The following is an 18,512-nucleotide window of genomic DNA, read 5'->3' on the forward strand; positions in this document are numbered from 1 at the left end:
TCCTCCACTAAAGTCCTATTCCAATGTTTCATCTTGGCACAGAGATGACCCTGGGATCTCAAAGTACAAACTTTAGCAGGTGTTACATAACTCTGAGCATGGGCCCAGTGATAGACCATATATGTCTGTTTCATGAGGTCCAGCCAAGATAAGTTAGGAGAAGCTTCTCTTATCAACAGGTTAGCCACAGGGGGTTGAATAATTTTTAACCACAGCAACTCTATCTACTAAGGGAGGATCTCTTTTGCCAATCTTTGTCTGTGGAAGAAATATTCACACCAAAGAAATCATGAATGTTTTTGGAGAAAAGAATACAATAAGGGCAAAAGACAAGTAAGTGTAAAGTGATGTGTAAGGCTGGGGGAAGGAAAGACCATTCCTGACTGGGAGGACCAGAGAAGACTTCCATAGAGAAGGTGAGGTTTGAGCTGGGTCCTGAAGGAGTATTTCAAAAGGTAGATGTTGGAGAGCAAGGGAATTTTTTGGCACGAGGAATGGCATGAACAAAAACATGAAGATGGGGAAATGGTAATGTTTGGAAGGGTCAGTAATAGGGCAGTTTGGTTGGATTATAGTGTAAACAGAGGGATATAGTATGAAGATGGGGAGGCACCAGATTGAAGAAGACTTTGAAATCCAGGTTAAGGAATCTTGCCTTTATTCGGTAGCCAGTAGGGAACCATTAAATAAAGGATGTGAGCAGAGAAATATGGCCAGATTTGTGCATGAGGAAGATTAGTCTGGCAGCAGGGTAAAAGACAGTTTTGGTATAGGAAAAGACTAAAGTTAGACATATGAATAAGGAATCTGGCACAGTAGTTCTCCAGGCAGGCAGTAATAATGGCCTGTGTTAAGATGGGAGTAGAGGGAACAGAAAGGAGGCAGTGAATAAGAGGGATCTGACGGACATAGAATTAATAGGACTTGGTAGAAGACGGGATGAGGAAGGTGAAGGACAAAGTGTCGAAAAGATATTACTAAGGTTTTGATTATGGGTGATTGGGTCATTGGTGGTGCCATTGATAGAAATATGGAAGTCAGAAGGAGAAGTTATTTTAGGGGAACAGATAAGTTCTGTTTTGGATATGCCGAGTTTGAAGGGCTGGTGGGACTTTGGGACAAAGATATCTTGTAAACACCTGGATTAGTGCAATAAATTGTTAGAAAGTGTTCTTGTTTCTATTTTCTCCCCACATCAATCTACTTTCATTTTCTCTCCACTTCAATCTACCTTTCATATAATTGCCGGGGAAATCTCATTTCCCATCAGTTGCTCTGGTTTTCAACACCATGAGTATCCTGCCTCCCCCAGAATAGGCTCATCCCCTGCTATCTTATCTCATGGAGACTGAGTAGGCTTTGATACTCAACACCTTCTGTTGCCTGTCCCCTCTGATTGGAAGGCTGGAGGGTGGAGCAACAAATTCCTCCCAAAATCTTCCTTGTAGGGCTCAGAACTTTCCAGGAAACATCATTTTTTTTTTCTAGGCAATGGGGTCAAGTGACCTGCCCAGGGTCACACAGACAGTAAGTGTAAAGTGTCTGAGGCTGGATCTGAATTCAAGTCCTCCTGACTCCAGGGCCAGTGCTCTATCCACTGTGCCTCTTAGCTGCCCAACTTCATTTTCTATCAGCAGCTCTGCTTGGTTTTGACTCCATGAGCTGGTACCCCCTGATACCACCCCCACTCCATCACCTTTTAAGCTTTCTTGTGTGTATTGTCTTCTCCTGTTAAATTGTAAGTCCCTTGAGGGCAGGGGCTGATTTTCTTTTTCTTATTTGTATACATAGGGCAGCCAGGTGGTACAGTGGATAGAATGCCAGGGTTGAAGTCAGGAAGATATCTTCCTGAGTTCAAATCTAGCCTTAGAAACTTTCTAGCTGTGTGATCCTGGGTAAGTCACTTAACCTTGCATGCCTCAGTTCCTCATCTCTAAAATGAGCTAGAGAAGGAAATGGCAAAGCACTTCAGTATCTTTGCCAAGAAAACCTCAAATGAGGTCATAAAGTGTTAGACTGGACTTAAAAAATAGCTGAACAACAACAAAGAACTTAGCACAGTGCCTGGCACACAGTAGGCACTTAATAAATGTTTACTGACTATTTTGCAAAGATCTGATCATGTCATTCTGCCCCCACATCTTCACTGGTTCCCTATTACCTGCCAGATAAACTAGAAACTCCTTTGGCTGGTATCCAAGGCTCTCTACAACCTGGCACCTACCCATCCTTCCAGCCTTTGCAGACTCATTTCATATTTTCACAACACACTCTATGCTCTCGCAAAACTAGACAATTCTATGTCTCTAACTAGCACTGGGTTCTCTCATCTCTAGATTGTTGCTCAGGTCATTCCCTATACCTAGAATCCTCCCTCCTTTAGTTAGGCATCTTTTAAAGCTCAGTTTGAAGCCACTGCTTCCACGAAGCTTTCCCTGATCCCTCCACAACTGATATTTTTTAAAATTATCATTATATTATATTCTATATTAATATATTGAATTATGTATTATATTTTTTAAAATTAAAAACCGATACTTTTTCCCATAATTTCACAAAGCAATAGGCTTTATGCAGGGTGTTCCAAAAGTTTTAGGGCAGACTTCTGAATACCCCGTATTAGGAGGAGAAATGAAGTGGGGAAGTTGGTAATAGGAGCTCAGGGGCACATCACATTGGTTCCATTTCTCTCAACAAAGCAAGTGGAAGGAGAAGAAATAGTGTCTTTTTTTCTGGGAACCACAAAGAACTTTGTAGGATCCATTATCTTCCCAATCAGTCAACAAGTATTTACTAAGCACTTACTATGCACTAGGTGCTAGGTATATAATTACAAAGAATGAAATAATTCCTCCTTATAAGAAATTTACATTCTGATTCCCAATGCCCTGTCCCCTCTCTCCTTTCCCCAGAATCCTCCTTTGTAACAAAAACAAAATAGAACAACAAATTGGTCATGTCAGACAACATATACCTCATGCACCTATCATCTATGACCTCTCTACCAAGAGGAAGATGGCATGTTTGACTACTAATCTTCTGAAGTCAAGACTGCCTATGACAGGAACACTTTAAAAAAGTGACTTGAATAAGGCCATGGAGCCTACGCAGGGAAGCTGTGAAGCAGAGATTTCAAATTGTGGTGCGAGAGCCAAATGTGTCTCTTCAGATTTTCCATGCTCAGTCATGAGGCAAGCGTGAAAAAAAAAACTTTTTTTTAATTTCAATTTGAATTGATGCTGTCTGTGATTGAAAATATCTATGATTTTAATCAAATCATACACATAGAAGTAATGGATGAATAATGTAAATATCTGTCAGCTCTATTCACTATACTAAATAAATTATGCATCATCACTTTTTGAAAAAGAAACGACAGAAATCCTATGTTAATGATGCTGGTGAATGTTGGCTCCCACCCTTAATGGAATCACATTTGCTGTGAAGAGAACCCAGGTGCCCAGATTGCCAGGGTCATATTTCATGTACTACCCTATAATGGCACCCCTTCTATGAGAGGTGACCCCTCAGGAGGTCTCCTTAGAAAAAGAATCTGGAAAAGCAGAGGAATCAACTTAGGTAGATTGATCAATAGCATCCTGGTATGGAATTAATGGATAGGTCCCTTGAGTTCCTCAGAAACTATTTAGGAAAAGGGATCATCAACTGGGGCAAGGGGATAAATAACACCAGCCTTGAAATGTGGCACCTGTCTTTATTCTGCAGTTATAGAAGAAAGCTATATGATGCTACAAATGGCTGTGACTCATGAACACTACCCTCTCAGAAGGATCAGATTTGTAGGGGAGCCAAAGGATCATGGTAAAACAGACTGTGGGTGCCATTAGGTTGTTGCATGTTATCAGTGATGTGTGCAAGAAGGGGCATAAAAGACATTAACCCAAAAGATGGGAAATAGTCAATGGTACAAGGGTTGCAAAAGACAGGCACACCACCGCCTCCACTGTTGGTAGAGCTGTAAATTGGCACAACCATTCTGGAAAGCAATATAGAATCACGCTAAGCAAATGACTAACATATCCATACTTTTTCACCCAGGGATGTCAAAGACAGAAAAAAAGCTCCCATACATACCAAAATATTCTTAGCAACAAATCATGTAGAATGTGGTGTTTAAACTTTAGTCTTGGAGATTTCATGAAGCAAAGGTGAGGAGGGAATGTATTGCAAGCACGGGGGACAAGCAAAATGGAGGCCCAGAGATGGGAGATGAAGTTCTGTGAGCAAGGGACAAAGAGAATGACAGTATAGACGGATTATAAAATGCAGGAAGGGGAGTAACATATAAAGAGGTTGGAAAGATAGGTTGAGGTCAAACTGTAAAGGGCCAGAGAATTCATATGTTACCCTAGAGGCAACAGAGAGACACTGAGCCTATTGAATAGGGAGGTGACGTGGTTAGACTCGCGCTTTAGGAAAATTACTTCGGCAACTCTGTGGAGGATGGACTGGAATAGGGAGAGTCCTGAGGCAGGGAGATCAATTAGGAGGCTACTGAAATATTTTAGGTGTTGAGGTGGTGAGGTTTTATGTGATGAGGACCTGAACTCGAGTGGTGGCTTTATGAATGGAGAGAAAAGGACATATGACAAAGATGTTGTGCATATGAAAACAAGATCTGGCAACTGATTAGGTATGTAGAGCTGGGGAGCATAAGGAACTAGGAATAAAGCCAAGTTTATGAACCTGGGAGATTGGATGAGTAGTGTCTTCTATGGAAACAGGGAAGTTCCATATAGGAAAGGGCTTGATGAGAAATGGGAATTCTATTTTAGACATGCCTTTGAGACATCTGGTTTGAAGTGTCTAATAGTCAATTGGTGGTGAGGAACTAGAACTCAGGAGGGAGATGAGAGCTGGATATCTAGATTTGGGAGTTATCTGCATGGAGATGATAATTGAATCCATGGAAACTGATAAGGTCACTAAGAAAAAATGGAGAGAGAAAGAAGAGGGCCCAGGACAGAGGCATGATTATAGGGGAAAGGGCTGTATGGTTTGGATGATAATTCAGCAAGGGAGTCACATAGGTAAAAACAGAACAGAGGGAGAGAAGAAAGGCATTCACCTCCATTTTTTAAAACCCAGAGGAAGGTGCCCAGTGCATTGAACGGCTCCCCTATAGAGAGTTCCATAGCAGGACATGGACAAGAATTTCACAGGATGAGATGGCATGAGGGGGTTGCCATCTGCACTGCTGGAAGAATAACCCATGCCAATGAGATCACCGACCCACTGGAGTGTCTGAGAATAGAAGACACATCAAATGATGGAGCTGAACATAAGTCCCAAGGAAGGGCTGAGTTAGGAAGAACTAGGCATCTAGAATCTACATGGCACTTTTACAAGGTGAGTTCCTTGACGTTAGGGACTGTTTTTGCCTTCATATCCATAGTACTTAATACAGTGCCTGCCACTCTGTATGCACTTAATACATTAATCACTCTGATTAATTCATTAATCACTTGTTGACTGACATAGTGTTGCGATCTCTTAAGCAGTCTCTTTAATTGTCCAAATCCTGATTATCCGCATCGGATTTTAGCCTTGGGTTTTCTTTGGTGCAGGGCAAACAGAACTGGTTCACAGTGACTAGGGGACCTGACATACCAAGGACCTGACATACCAAGGGTTGGACAGTGGAAGCTGCATGCCCTGGGTGCACAAAATTAGGGAGTAAAATTATCTGTAGATAATTTTAAAACAGCAATAAAACTGGTTAACAGTCTGCTTTTTATTACCATCATGTGCCAATGATTCTAAACGTCAGCAATAAACTACTCCTCTCCCTAAAAAACTTTTGTTTTCAAACAGTTTCTGCAGAATGGCAGTTGGCCCTGAAACACTCAGACTCTGTCATAAGCCTCCATTCAAGACTAAATTCAAAGTGTCCAGACCTTTTGAACTCGATTCGGGAACAATTTGTCTCCAAACCCTGGGGTCCTACATATTCCTGCATTTAAACAGTAGATTCCAAATGAAGAGACAGCCTGGTGATTCCTATTTCCGTGATCAGAAACTCTCTCCAGTTAATAATTTCTACAGGTGCCATTCACACTGGTGGCCTTTTTCAAGTTGGTCCAATACCAATAGGTATTTTAAAGACAAAGAAAGTGAACTTGAAGTACTTCAATTCTGTCACTCTCTGTGACCACTTAGAATTTGCATTTGTATTTAAAATTTAAAAACAGTCAAAGAGAATATGAACTGCAAGGTGCAATATTTTTCTCTGGGTAAAAGCAAATATTAATTCACATGTGAAATATATTACTGACTTTGAATAACACCTTTATAATTGAAATTTATTCTTTTTAAATTAATCATTGTAAAATTAAAGAGCAGATCAAGAAGATATGACATTGCATCAGTGATAGAATTTAGTAGCTAAGTTATCTTTTGCAGACATTTTGATTCTATTAAAATTCACTTGTTAATTTTACAATTAACAATTTCTATGAGTCTCATCCCAACTTATCTTTATGTTTAAGATTTTCAGGGTGCCAAGTTACAAACCCAGATTTTCTTGCCTTCTGAGAAGGGAAAAAAACCCTTACAGTCATGGATGGGTAGGGAAGTCTTAAAATCACTGCAATGTGTACAGATCTAGCCATTTAAAATTTGCAAAAACACTTTGTATATATTACTTCAGCTGGGCCTCCTAGTAACCCGATTTTACTAGGGACTACAGGTATTATATCACCCCACTTCATAGATTACCATCCCCACATTTATAGATGAGGAAACTGATGCTCAGAGATATTATGGGAACCACTTATTTTCACAGAACTAGTAAATGTCAGAGCTATTACTCAAACCTGAGTCTGCCGGATTCAAAGTCCAACACTCTTTGTATACTTTTGGAAGCTGCCTCTATGTCATGACTGCAATGAAAAGTGTACTTGAACTGGGAATCAAAGGGCCTGGGTTCAGATCCTAGATCTGCCATTTACTACCAGGGCTCCAATGGGGTGATTCACTTAATTTTTCTGGGCCTCTGTTTACAAATATGTACAAGGAGGCGATTGGATTAGGTGGATTCTAGAGTTCCTTCTGGCTCTAAATCTATGACCCAGTGACCCACCAGAGGACAATCTAAGCTGCAAAGGAAGGATGGTCATTTTCAGATTTTGGGATAAGTACAGAAACACACACACACACACACACACACACACACACACTTCCCTCCTTATACTCCCAGAATCTAAGCAACCCCCAGTGAAGCAAATAGGAGGAACCAAACCCCTCCACTAAATTGAAAAAGCAGCTGATAGAGCACAAGCGTGTGAGGTTTTCTCTGTGAGGAAATTTGTTCAAGGGGCTTCCCTAAAGGTGGTGGTGGTGGTGGTAGGAAGAGGAGGTCATGCTCAGTTGCCTATCAGTCAGGGATTACAGAGACAAGCCAAGCAGATGAAAAAGTGACTCCAAAGCAAATTAAGTGATTTCTGTTATCACAGTAGGATTTGATGAGCAGTGAAAATGATCCAAACAAAACCAGCCTCTGACCCCAAAATAATGAGACCCAAAAGGACCTTCTCCACCCCACTTATTTTTTTATTTTTTTTATTTTTTGCTTAGGCAGTTGGAGTTAAGTGACTTGCCCAGGGTCACACAGCTAGTTAAGTGTCAAGTGTTTGGTCTGAGGCCAGATTTGAACTCAGGTCCTCCTGACTTCAGGGCCAGTGCTCTATCCACTGCACCACCTAGCTGCCTCCCCCCACTTACTGAGACATCTGTCATCTCACTTAACTTTCCCATCTGTCCTGGGTGGGGGGAGAACTGCTCAGCATTGTTGACCTCTTACTGGGCACCTATAGCAATAGGCTGCCTGTGGAGCCTGGGCTGGCTTCTATCAGACACACATGAGCTTTGTGATCACTGCACCTACCTCTCCATTGGCATCACAGGCTGTGTGTGTGTAGAAATAATCTTTGTCCGTGCAAGCTGGACGCATCTTGCAAGAAGAGGATCCTTGTTCTACAGACCAAAAGCAGAGGAAAATACCATAGCGTGTGTTAGGAATACAGAAGTCTTTCTTCACTGGCTTGTGAGAGCAAACATTTCACCTGCACAGGAGCTGCTGAGAGCCCACACCTCTCTACCTCTCACTTCCCTGCTAAAGCTCCAGGCAGGGTCAGATAAATGGCACCTAGTTCTCCTATTTCTAGCTTGTAACAAAGCACTGATTACATGGAGTGGAAAGACTGCTGGTCAGAAGCCCTGGATTGGTATACCAACTGTGTAGCTACTAGCTAGGTGACCCTAGGTAAGTCACTTATCTGCTAGGTCTGTTTCCCCATTCATAAAATGATGGTGTGGAGCCAATCAGCCTCTAAGGTCCCATTGAATTAAATGTGTGGGGTCCTTAGAATGCTCTCAATCACTGAAGAAGATGACGTATGCAGGATGGGGGGGGCGGTGAAGAGAGTCAAGGAATGAGCTTGGCCAAGGGACTGGCTCCAAATCGGTATGGGCTTATTATCCTATAATATCTTTGCAGCACTCTCCTCATAATCCCTGCCTGGGCACAGTGCCCTTCTCCAGGCATGTCCTCTTTATATGATCATTTGACTACTGCCTATGGGCTTCCTCTCATATACACTATACTGAGTCACTGAGCTTCTGTAAAATGAGAGGGTTAGACAGGAGAGTCTTTAAGGTAGATGCTCTAGCTCTCAAAGCTATGCCCACATGCCAGGAATGCCTTCTCTCCCAAATCAACAAATAGTCTCTCTTCCATTAGCAAAGCAGTTTTTTCCCCTTCTTCCATACAATCTTCCCAAGCAAATCAGAAGAGAGGTGATAACCTCCAATCCCACTTGGATTTAGACTAAAACTCTTCTGTCTCTCACTTCCACCACCCTTGGTATTGCTTTTGATTCTTGACTTGAAAATTTCATGTAGCATATCCTAAGTTTGTGTACTGTATGCTCATTACAGATCCGTATCTGCTTCCAATTTTTAGATCCTAGAAGGCATAGACTGCTTCTGTGTAGCTTTCTTAGTACACGGCCCCAAACACTGCAAAGGCATTTAACAAATGTTGGTAATGATGATGAGAATCTTTCATTATAGCTATGACATAGATGCATGCATGGGCTTATTCTTACTTGGCAGTGTTCAGAGAATCTTTGGCTTCCTTCTAGACTTATTTTCTCGCAGGAAAATTTTCCTGGCTCTCCCAGCTGCTAATGCCTTCCCTTCTAAGGCTACCTCCTATCTACTCTGGATGGATCTTGTATCTACCTACTTACGTACTTGCTTTCTTGCAAGATTTCATCAGCTTTACGACTCCACTTCATCATGACCCTCCAATAGTACCATGAATGCCAAACCTCCATTTAAGGATCTGAGCTCAGACATCTATCTCCTCATTTCTCACCTGGCTGCACTACCTTGAGACTTCAGTGAGTTCTTTCACTGGGTGGCTACCTTTCCCACCCCAGCCACCACCCAACCCTTCTCCACTCCCTTCAAAGGCTTTTCAGATGCCTTCCGTTTGCTGTCTTCAGGGCAAGGGCTATCTGTTCTGTATTAGTACCTCTAGCAATTAGCACAGTGCCAGGCACTTAATAAAAGTTGATGGATTGTCTTCCTCCAATCCATTCTGCTTTTTTAAATGATTTTTTAATTTATTAATTTATTTTGATTTATTAACAATCACTTCCATATGCCTTTGAGTTTAAAATTTTTCTCCTCCTTCCTCCCCACCACCCTTCCCAAGACAGCACACAATCTGATATAGGCTATACATATACATTCCTATTAAAAATATTTTCACATTAGTGATGTTGTAAGTAAAAATTAGAATCAATAGGAGGAACCATCAGAAAGAGGAGACAAAACTCAACAGAAGAGAAAAAAAAATAGCAATTCAACTTCCATAGTTCTGTCTTCCTCCATTCCAATCTAAGCTCCTTGAGGACAGCCCTATTATTCCTTTTTCTCTGAGTCCCCAATACTTAGCACAGTGCTTGGAACGTAATACGTGCATAATAAATGTTTATTTGCTGGCTTAATGCAAACGACAAAATATCCCCCTCTCATCATCCCCAGGCAAGGAGTTCCCCAATGCTTCCCCTCCCCTTCCTATACCACCAAAGGCTATTTAAGACACAAGCTCTTCTACTGCACGTTTTGGGGGCTTCCCTCAAACAGCTGATATCCCAGCACTCCAAAGCTCCAGCCTTATTAGCACCGGCAGGGTGGAATTGATGGCAGAGAAGCAGCTGGTGCCTTTTTAGCTCATTGACTAGATTAACAAGCTAGAGGCCCTCTTCAGTAAGAAGGCTAATGGATCCAGAGTCTCTTGAATTTGGCGGATTTGATTCAAAAAGGATTGGAGAAGATTTTGAAAATCAACTCTTTTCCAGGTCCCTTGAGGGCTAAGGTTTTGTTTTTTTTTCTCTCTCTCTCCCTTTTTCTGAGTTCTGGACCAAACAAACCACCTGGTTACCTGCTGAAAAATAACATCTGTATGACAAGGAGGGCTTCTTGGGCTTGGCAAATATTTGCTCGCTGTGACAGCCGCACTCCTGGCCTCACAGAAATGCTGCAGCTGTTGACTCGTTGACTAGCTGGCTGGTTTAATCAATAATTAACCCAAATGTCACGGCACATTCAATTTCCCTGGTTAGAAGGTCTCAGTGAGGCACAAAAACAGGGTGCCACCAATTTTTAAAAAGGAAAGATGGGCTGGATATGGTGTTTAGTAAGGGAAGAGAAAATAGTTTGAGCAGGGCTGGTCCAGGGAAAAACTGTGAAGAGTTTAGCTCTTTAGCTCTTCAGTCCCCTTTCTGAACCATTTCCTCCCTTTCTCACAGCTCCTCCCTCTTTTATTGTGCTGAATTGCTATCCCTCTAGCTATCCCACCACAGCAAAGCAAAAATGCCAACAAACTCATTAGCCCCAAGATGTTAGGTAGCTCCACCTCTGTGGTATTTACAGGGTGATGATTAATACAAAGTAATGAATATACTAATGGTAGAATTTCAGGCATTTGTCAAGAGAATAGTTTGGTCAGATGACCTTTGGGCACCCTGTCTCCTCAAATTCCAACAGGTAGTCAACAAACCCTCTGCCTACATGAAAGGCCAGAGTGGGTCAGCCACCGGTCCGGGATGATGCATCCTTTGGTTGCATTCAGTCTCGATGCTGGCACAGCATCCTTGGAAAAGACAATTCTTCTGTAAGCTTCATTAAAATGGATCTATGTTATAAGGATCAAGGAAATCGCTAAGTGTGAATCTCCCAGTTTATTGTGATCTTTAGCTCTGCCAGTATTTCAACAATTCAATTCAGCAAGCACTTATTAAACATCTATTTTGTCCTGGGCACTGGGGATACAAAGACAAAAAAAAAGTCCCTGTCCTCAAGGAGCTTACATTCTATCAATTAATCAACAAAGATTTAATAATAGTCTACCATGAGATAAACATTATGTTGGGTGCTGGAAGTATAAAGATAAAAGTGAAACATTCCCTGCCCTCAAAATGCTTACACTCCATGGGGGAGACAACATATACATATATAGGCTTACAGAAAATAAATACAAAGTAGATACACAGTAATTTTTGAGAGGAGAGGACCGTTGCAGCTGAGGGAATGAGCAAATGTTTCATAATGAAGTAGGCCCTTGACCAACTGGACTCTATTTGATTTGGAGAGCATTTAGCATTTCTCAGTTGAAAACAGCCAGCTCAACACAGAATTACAATCAAAGAGTTACAGGATCATTTCATGTTACAGCTGGAGGTGACTTTAAAGGTCATCTCATCCAACCTCCTCATTTTACAGATGAGGAAATAAGCTCAGTAGTTAAGGGGGGCTCATCCGCACCCACAAAACGAAGTAAGTGGAAGAGCCAGGCCTGGAGCCCACACCTTTTGGCTTCAAGCCCAGAGTTCTTTCAACTTCATACTGAGTTCTAAATGCAGTCAGTCACTGTATTCCCTTAATGCTTTAAGGCAGCTAGGGGGCTCGGTAGATAAGGGGCTGCGCCTGGAGTCAGGAAGACCTGAGTTCAAATCCTGCCTCAGACAAAACTTACTAGCTGTGGGACCTTGGGCAAGCCACTTAACCTCTGTCTGCCTCAGTGTCCTCACCTGTAAAATGGGGATAATAACAGCACCTACCTCGCAGGGATGCTCTAAGGATCAAATGAGATATCTGTAAAATGCTTAGCTCAGTGGCTGCCACGTGGTAGCTGCTGTGTAAATGCTTATTTCCTTTCTTCTCTACCCATTCGGCTTCTTCTTGGAGTCCATTATGATGCACTCCAAGCTAAACTGCTAACCACATTCTCCATAATCCAAACTGATTGAAAAGACCCAGTTCCTATTCAAAAGATTTACATTTGAGGGCTGACTTCTCAGTTGGAGGCAGAAGAATGGAATCACAAAATCCTGATTCTCAAACTAACTTACAAACCCAAGGCTGCAAACTGATTTACATCATCAAAACAGACCCGGGCAATTTTGCCAGGGCCTTGTCATTCAAACCATTGCCCAACTGGTGGGCTGGAGAGGGGAGTCGGAGACCCAGAACAACAAAGGCTGCCATTGATGGAGGCACAGGAGGAAACAGAATAAGAAATCCAAGTGGAAAAACAGGAATTTAGACATACAGAGAAAACAGTTTGTTTGCCAGACCTAAACATTCCTATTCTTGCCTAACCTTACACTAAGCTAGCAAGACCTCTGATAATGAATAAATACTTTTCATTTTATCAATAGTGAGTGAGTCAGGTCAATTTCCATTCTTAACTGAGCAAATGCTCTAATGGGTGATTTGTGAATATGGAATGGTGCGCTTGAATGAAAGGTGAATATGGTGGTGTGCTTGACCTAGTTTCTGGGGCTACAAATCTTTGTGTGTATGTTTGCTGGGCCTGAATTTGGCTGTGTAAGGGAGACAAATGAGGGAAAATGTTATGAGTGGGTGGGGCTCACTCTACCCATTTCAATTTATTTCAGGTCTAGTCTTGAAGACTGTGGAAGCCAGGCCTGAATAGTGGAGAGATACTAGAACTATTTTCTCCCCTCTGTGTCATCCCCTTGTCCTCTGCCCTGCCCCCCCTCTTCCCTGCCCCCGCCCCCTTCACATGTGAGGGACTGTCTTGAACACTTGCACTGGGCAGAACTCAATTTCCTCTCCTCCAGGCAGTGTTTCTCAAGTTGAGGGCTAGGGATAGGGAATTATCAGAAGGCCATGGAAGAAGCCACTTTGAACTGAACCACCTTTCCTTTCAAATCAGTATAGGAATAGGATTCTGGTTCTATTTTTGTTTTTGGAGAAGCGAGTGGGGCATAACGATAGCAACTCTCATTGAAAAAGCACTTTTCAGTTTAGAAAACTCAACCCAGATATCATCTCTTTGGAATTGTAGGGAACTACCAGGATCTGCCTGGAAAGGTCGATTTTGAGAGCCATCATTTAAAGGCCTGGCCAAGAGAATGGCCACTTGCCTTTCTCTCCATGGTGTGTCCTTGGGTTTGGTGGTACCTCCAACTCCCTTAGCTTTTAGAAACATCACCTGAAAAACTGCCCTGATATTTTAGAACCAGAGGGCAAAATAGAAATTGAAAGAATCCACCAATCTCCTCCTGAAAGAGATCCCCAAAGGAAAACCCCTAGGAATATTGTAGCCAAATTCCAGAGTTCCCAGGTCAAGGAGAAAATATTACAAGCAGCCAGAAAGAAACAATTCAAGTATTGTAGAAACACAATCAGGATAACACAAGATTTAGCTGCTTCTACATTAAGGGACCGCAGGGCATGGAATATAATATTCTGGAGAGCAAAGGAGATAGGATTACAACCAAGAATCACCTACCCAGCAAAACTGAGTATAATCCTGCAGGGGAAAAAATGGTCATTCAGTGAAATAGAGGACTTTCAAACATTCTTGATGGAAAGACCAGAGCTGAATAGAAAATTTGATTTTCAAATACAAGACTCGAGTGGAACATGAAGAGGTAAACAGGAAAGAGAAAATCATAAGAGACTTACTAAGGTTGAACTGTTTACATTCCTGCATGGAAAGATGATATTTGTAACTCATGAGACCTTTGTCAGTATTAGGGTAGTTGGAAAGAAAAAATTATGTGTATGTATATAGATAGATAGATAGATAGATAGATAGATAGAGGGCACAGGGTGAGTTGAAAATGAAGAGGTCATATCTGGAGAATAAAATTAAGGGGTGAGAGAGGAATATACTAAAAGAAGGAGAAAGGGAGAGGTAGAACGGGGTAAATTATCCCACAAAAAAAAAAGAAAAGAAAAGGCTCTTACAGTGGAGGGGAAATGGGGAAGATGAGAGGGAATGAGTGAATCTTATTCTCATAGGATTTGACTTAAGGAGGGAATAACATATACACTCAATTGGGTGTGGAAATCTGACTTACCCTACAGGAAAATGGGGGGGGGGAAGGGGACAAGAGAGTAGGGGAATGATAGAGAGGAGGGCAGATTGGGAAAGGGAGTAATCAGAAGCAAATACTTCTGAAGAGGGACAGGGCCAAAAGCAAGAATAGAATAAATGGGGGGTGGGATAGGATCAAGGGAAATAGAGTTAGTTTTTCACAGCACGTCTACTATGGAAGTGTTTTGCATAACTGCACATGTATAACCTATATTGAGTTGCTTGCCTTATCAATGAGGGTGGATGGGGAGGGAGAAGGGAGAAAATTTGGAACCCAAAGTTTTAAAAACACATGTTTAAAAAAAATGTTTTCACATGCAACTGGGAAATAAGAAATACAGGAAATGGGGTACAGAAATCCATCCTGCCCTACAGGAAAATTGAAAGGGAAGGGGATAAGAGAAGGGGAGGAGAGATAGAAGGGAAGGCAGACTAGGGGACAGGGTATTTAGAATGCATGCCATCTTGGGGTGGGGGGAAGGGCAAGATAGGATGAAAATTTAGAACTCAAAATCTTGTGGAAGTAAATGTTGAAAACAAAAAAATAAATAAAAATTACCATAAAAAAAAGAAACATCACCTGAGTATTTGTCCAAGTCACACTCGTGGCAAGAGGTTTCTCCCTTGTTGGAGTAAGAGTTTGCTGGGCAGAGCTTGCAGGTAGAGGAGCCCTCGTTGGCAGCGTAAGTACCAGGCTTGCAGGGGAAGCATTCTGAAGTGTAGGCAACCCCTGTGGAGAAAGAGCACAGTACAGGTCCAGGGTTGGGCTTAGCCTGGTGCCAGGAAGCCAACAGGAGCCTTGAATCTGAACCCCACATTCTGTACCTGTAATGGCGATATTCCTCACTAGCACAGGCTTACGGACTTTGGACCAGACTGAGAAGGCTGTGGTTCTCCAATACAGAACGTTGTTGCCACGATTTAACTCCACCTGAAGACATGAGTAGAAGGAGTTACTCCCCAGAACAGGAAGCCATGAACACACCAAAGATCCTGTCTCCAGTATCCTGACCAATTTCTCCAAGCTCCTTAAACCACAGTCTCTCCTCCCCTCTCTCCTATCCCTAGTGCCTATCAAACAATCAGTCAGTCAATCAACAAGCATGTATTAAACACCTACTATGTGCCTGACACTGGGGATACAATGACAAAGGAGAAACCAGTCCTCTTCCTCAAAGAACTTACATTCTGTCAAGGGAGACAACAGACACATATACACAAAATGCTTTCAAAGCAGATACAAGGTAACCTTGAGGGAAAAGACAGGAGCACATGCAAAGGCAGGGAGATGGGAGATGGGAAGTCATGGAGAGTCATCTGAGAGGAACAGCAAGAAGACCACTTTGGCTGGACTGTGGGGTGCACAGAGGGAGAGGAGTAAAGGCTGGAGGGGGTCAGGTTGCCTATGGGATATTCAGTTTTAAATGTCCAATAGGCATTTGATTAGGTGGGACTGGAGCTGGGGGTGGGGGAGGGAGAAGGACAGAGACAGAGAGAGACAGACAGACAGATATAGAGAGAGACAGAGACAGAGACTAGGGTTGGATATTGTCTGCTTAGAGACTTGAACCAATGGGAGATGATAAAGTCACAAGAGTGAAGAGAGTATAGAGAGAAAAGACATCCCAGAACAGAGCCTTGGGGGACACCTGCCTAGTATCCTCCCCCTGCCCCATCCACCCAAGGATTTAGAGGTGGGAGGAACCTTATCTATTACCTAGTCCAACCCCTTTATTTTATACAGAAGTGAAAACTGAAGCCCAGATAGAAGAAGGAACTTGCCCAGGATCACACCAATATTAAATCCTTCCCAATTCACCTCTTCTACCAAGTCTCCTGTCACCACCATTACTCTCACGACCTCTCTTCCTGTGATTCCAGCCACGTCCTCTATTGATGACGCTTTCTGGTGCCAATGACAGTGCCTCCCATTCCCTCATTCCCACCTGTGTCTCTCCATCCCCAGTATCTGGAAAATCAGCACCTAGAGATGGGAACCTGTCCAATGGCCTGATCAAACCCACATAGATGGGAGGGTCCCACGCTTGCGCATCAGTCCCAGAGAAAAGAGCAGATGATTTTTTTCCCCCTCATCAGGTCAGACCCACAATCGTCCAATACCCCAGTAACTTTTGAATGGAGACACAGACTAATGAGGAGCATTGGTTGAGAGGAAAAGCTTTTGTTTTTGTTTTGCTGTGCCCAGAAAGAAGGCTGGCGTCATACTTACACTATGGTATTCCCACCCTTTTTCTGTAGTTTTCATCCACCTAGAATCTTCTATGTTAGGCTGACATTGATCATTCTGAACCTGGGACAGAAGGAAGTATGAAATCAGGGCTCAAGTTCCCTAGGGAATGAGTGCATTCATTTTTTACCCAAGACCATACTAGCTCACAACTCTTAATGGACTTTAAGGTGATCTTTTTGACAGGAAACAAGTTACCAATTTACTTGAGAAAAATAGCTCTGATTGGGAAGTGGAAACCAGGAATCCTTCGCTCCTTATAACAGAGATTTCAAGATCCTATAGTAATACTATAGTCTCATTAAAATAAAAAACAATCATTTAATTTAGATATGATTTTCATATCAGCCCAAATCAAAACACTCAGAAACCTCCCAGGCTCTGCTTTCCTTCCCACCTACCCCATCCCTCCTCCATGGTATCTTTCAGGTTTGGTACTTTCCCCCAGTTCCCCTATAGCCTTTGAGGTTGGTCCCTCATAACTCTCTATAGACGTCATGGCATCAAACTGGAAAAAAGTCCCACTTAATCTTCACCTCCTGCACAGCCCTTCCCTAGTGGTTCCTAACAAACAGATTTAAGCCCTTGACAAGCCCAGCAACCCCTCCGGCTGAGAGCTTACAAAAAATTCAAAGATGATGCCGGTGTCCGGGTATAAATATTCAAATGACACAGTGCCTGACTGCTTTAGGTTGACTGCATATATCAGTGTGGCCGTGCATTCATCTGTGTTTGAAGAGATGTAGTCACCCAAGGGAACCCAGGTTGACCTATGTGGAGAAAGAAACCAAAATCACTGGAGGGAGGCTCCCTATACCTGCTGGACACTGGAAGGAGAGGTTGCTCAAAGCCTTTAGCAAGTACCCTGGGGAATTCCAAAACCAGTGAGTGCCAAGTTTCCTTGAACTAGGAAGACTTTTTCATAGAGTTAAAATGGGCATTAGAAAAAGTCTATAGCATTTCTATGAACTGGTGCATAATGATGTGAACAGAACCAGGAGAACATTGTACACAGTAACAGCAACATTGTTCCATGAAGAACTATGAATGACTTAGCTATTCTCAGCAATACAATGATTCAAGACAATCCCAAAGGACTAATGATGAAGTATGCTATCCGCCTCCAGAGAAAGAACTGATATAGTTTGAATACAAACTGAAGCACACCATTTGTCACTTTGTTTCTTTTCTTTTATTCTAGTCTTCTTGTACAAAATGACTAATATGGAAATGTTTCACATAATTGCACATGTATAACCTGTATCTGATTGCTTATTGTCTCAGGGAAGGGGAAGGGGAGGGGAAGGAGGCAGGGATAGAATTTGGAACTCAAAACTTTAAATAAAAATGTTTTAAAAACTGAAAGAAAAAAAACAGTCTAGAGGTAGACCAACCCCATCGTTTCATAAATTGAGGGAACTGAAGCTCAAAAGCTAAAGTCTAAACTTGAAAAAAAAATCTCATTGCAGGGCATTGGAGAGGCCTGACAAAGTTAGAGGAGCCTAATGTCTACCCCCATGGCTGAACAGCGCACATTAATCAATCCGAATTCATTCATTTTTACAAAAGTAGGCTTCACTTTACGAAGATTCACATAGGATTTTTGTGTAAATTGCAAGCTCACCTTAAAAAGTTGATATGACTTTCAAACATTCACTTACACACAACCTCACAGAATTACAGAAACCTGTGGAGTAAGGCATCCCAGCACTGCTCTACTGAATCCTAACTAGCAATTCTTGTGACCAGGGCAAATACCATGAAATACATCCTCAAATCAACTTTTTGAAGACAAATTTAGTTGAGAGTGAGTGGAGCCTT

General features: G+C 42.2%; 1 protein-coding gene across 1 annotated transcript in view; it reads right to left on the minus strand.

Annotated features, from left to right (window-relative positions):
• KIAA1324 (KIAA1324 ortholog) overlaps positions 1–18,512 on the minus strand; it is a 106,100-nt gene that overhangs the window by 22,378 nt on the left and 65,210 nt on the right. Inside the window, exons 4-8 of the mRNA XM_027856804.1 lie at positions 17,314–17,461; positions 16,674–16,754; positions 15,269–15,374; positions 15,024–15,173; positions 7,907–7,995 (exon numbers count right to left, since the gene is read on the minus strand). Of these exons, the coding sequence (XP_027712605.1) occupies positions 7,907–7,995; positions 15,024–15,173; positions 15,269–15,374; positions 16,674–16,754; positions 17,314–17,461 (574 nt within the window). The remainder of the gene's footprint in view (positions 1–7,906; positions 7,996–15,023; positions 15,174–15,268; positions 15,375–16,673; positions 16,755–17,313; positions 17,462–18,512) is intronic.

Source organism: Vombatus ursinus, unplaced genomic scaffold (genome assembly GCF_900497805.2).
Source record: "Vombatus ursinus unplaced genomic scaffold, bare-nosed wombat genome assembly UNPS02011613.1, whole genome shotgun sequence".
Lineage (NCBI taxonomy): Eukaryota > Metazoa > Chordata > Mammalia > Diprotodontia > Vombatidae > Vombatus > Vombatus ursinus.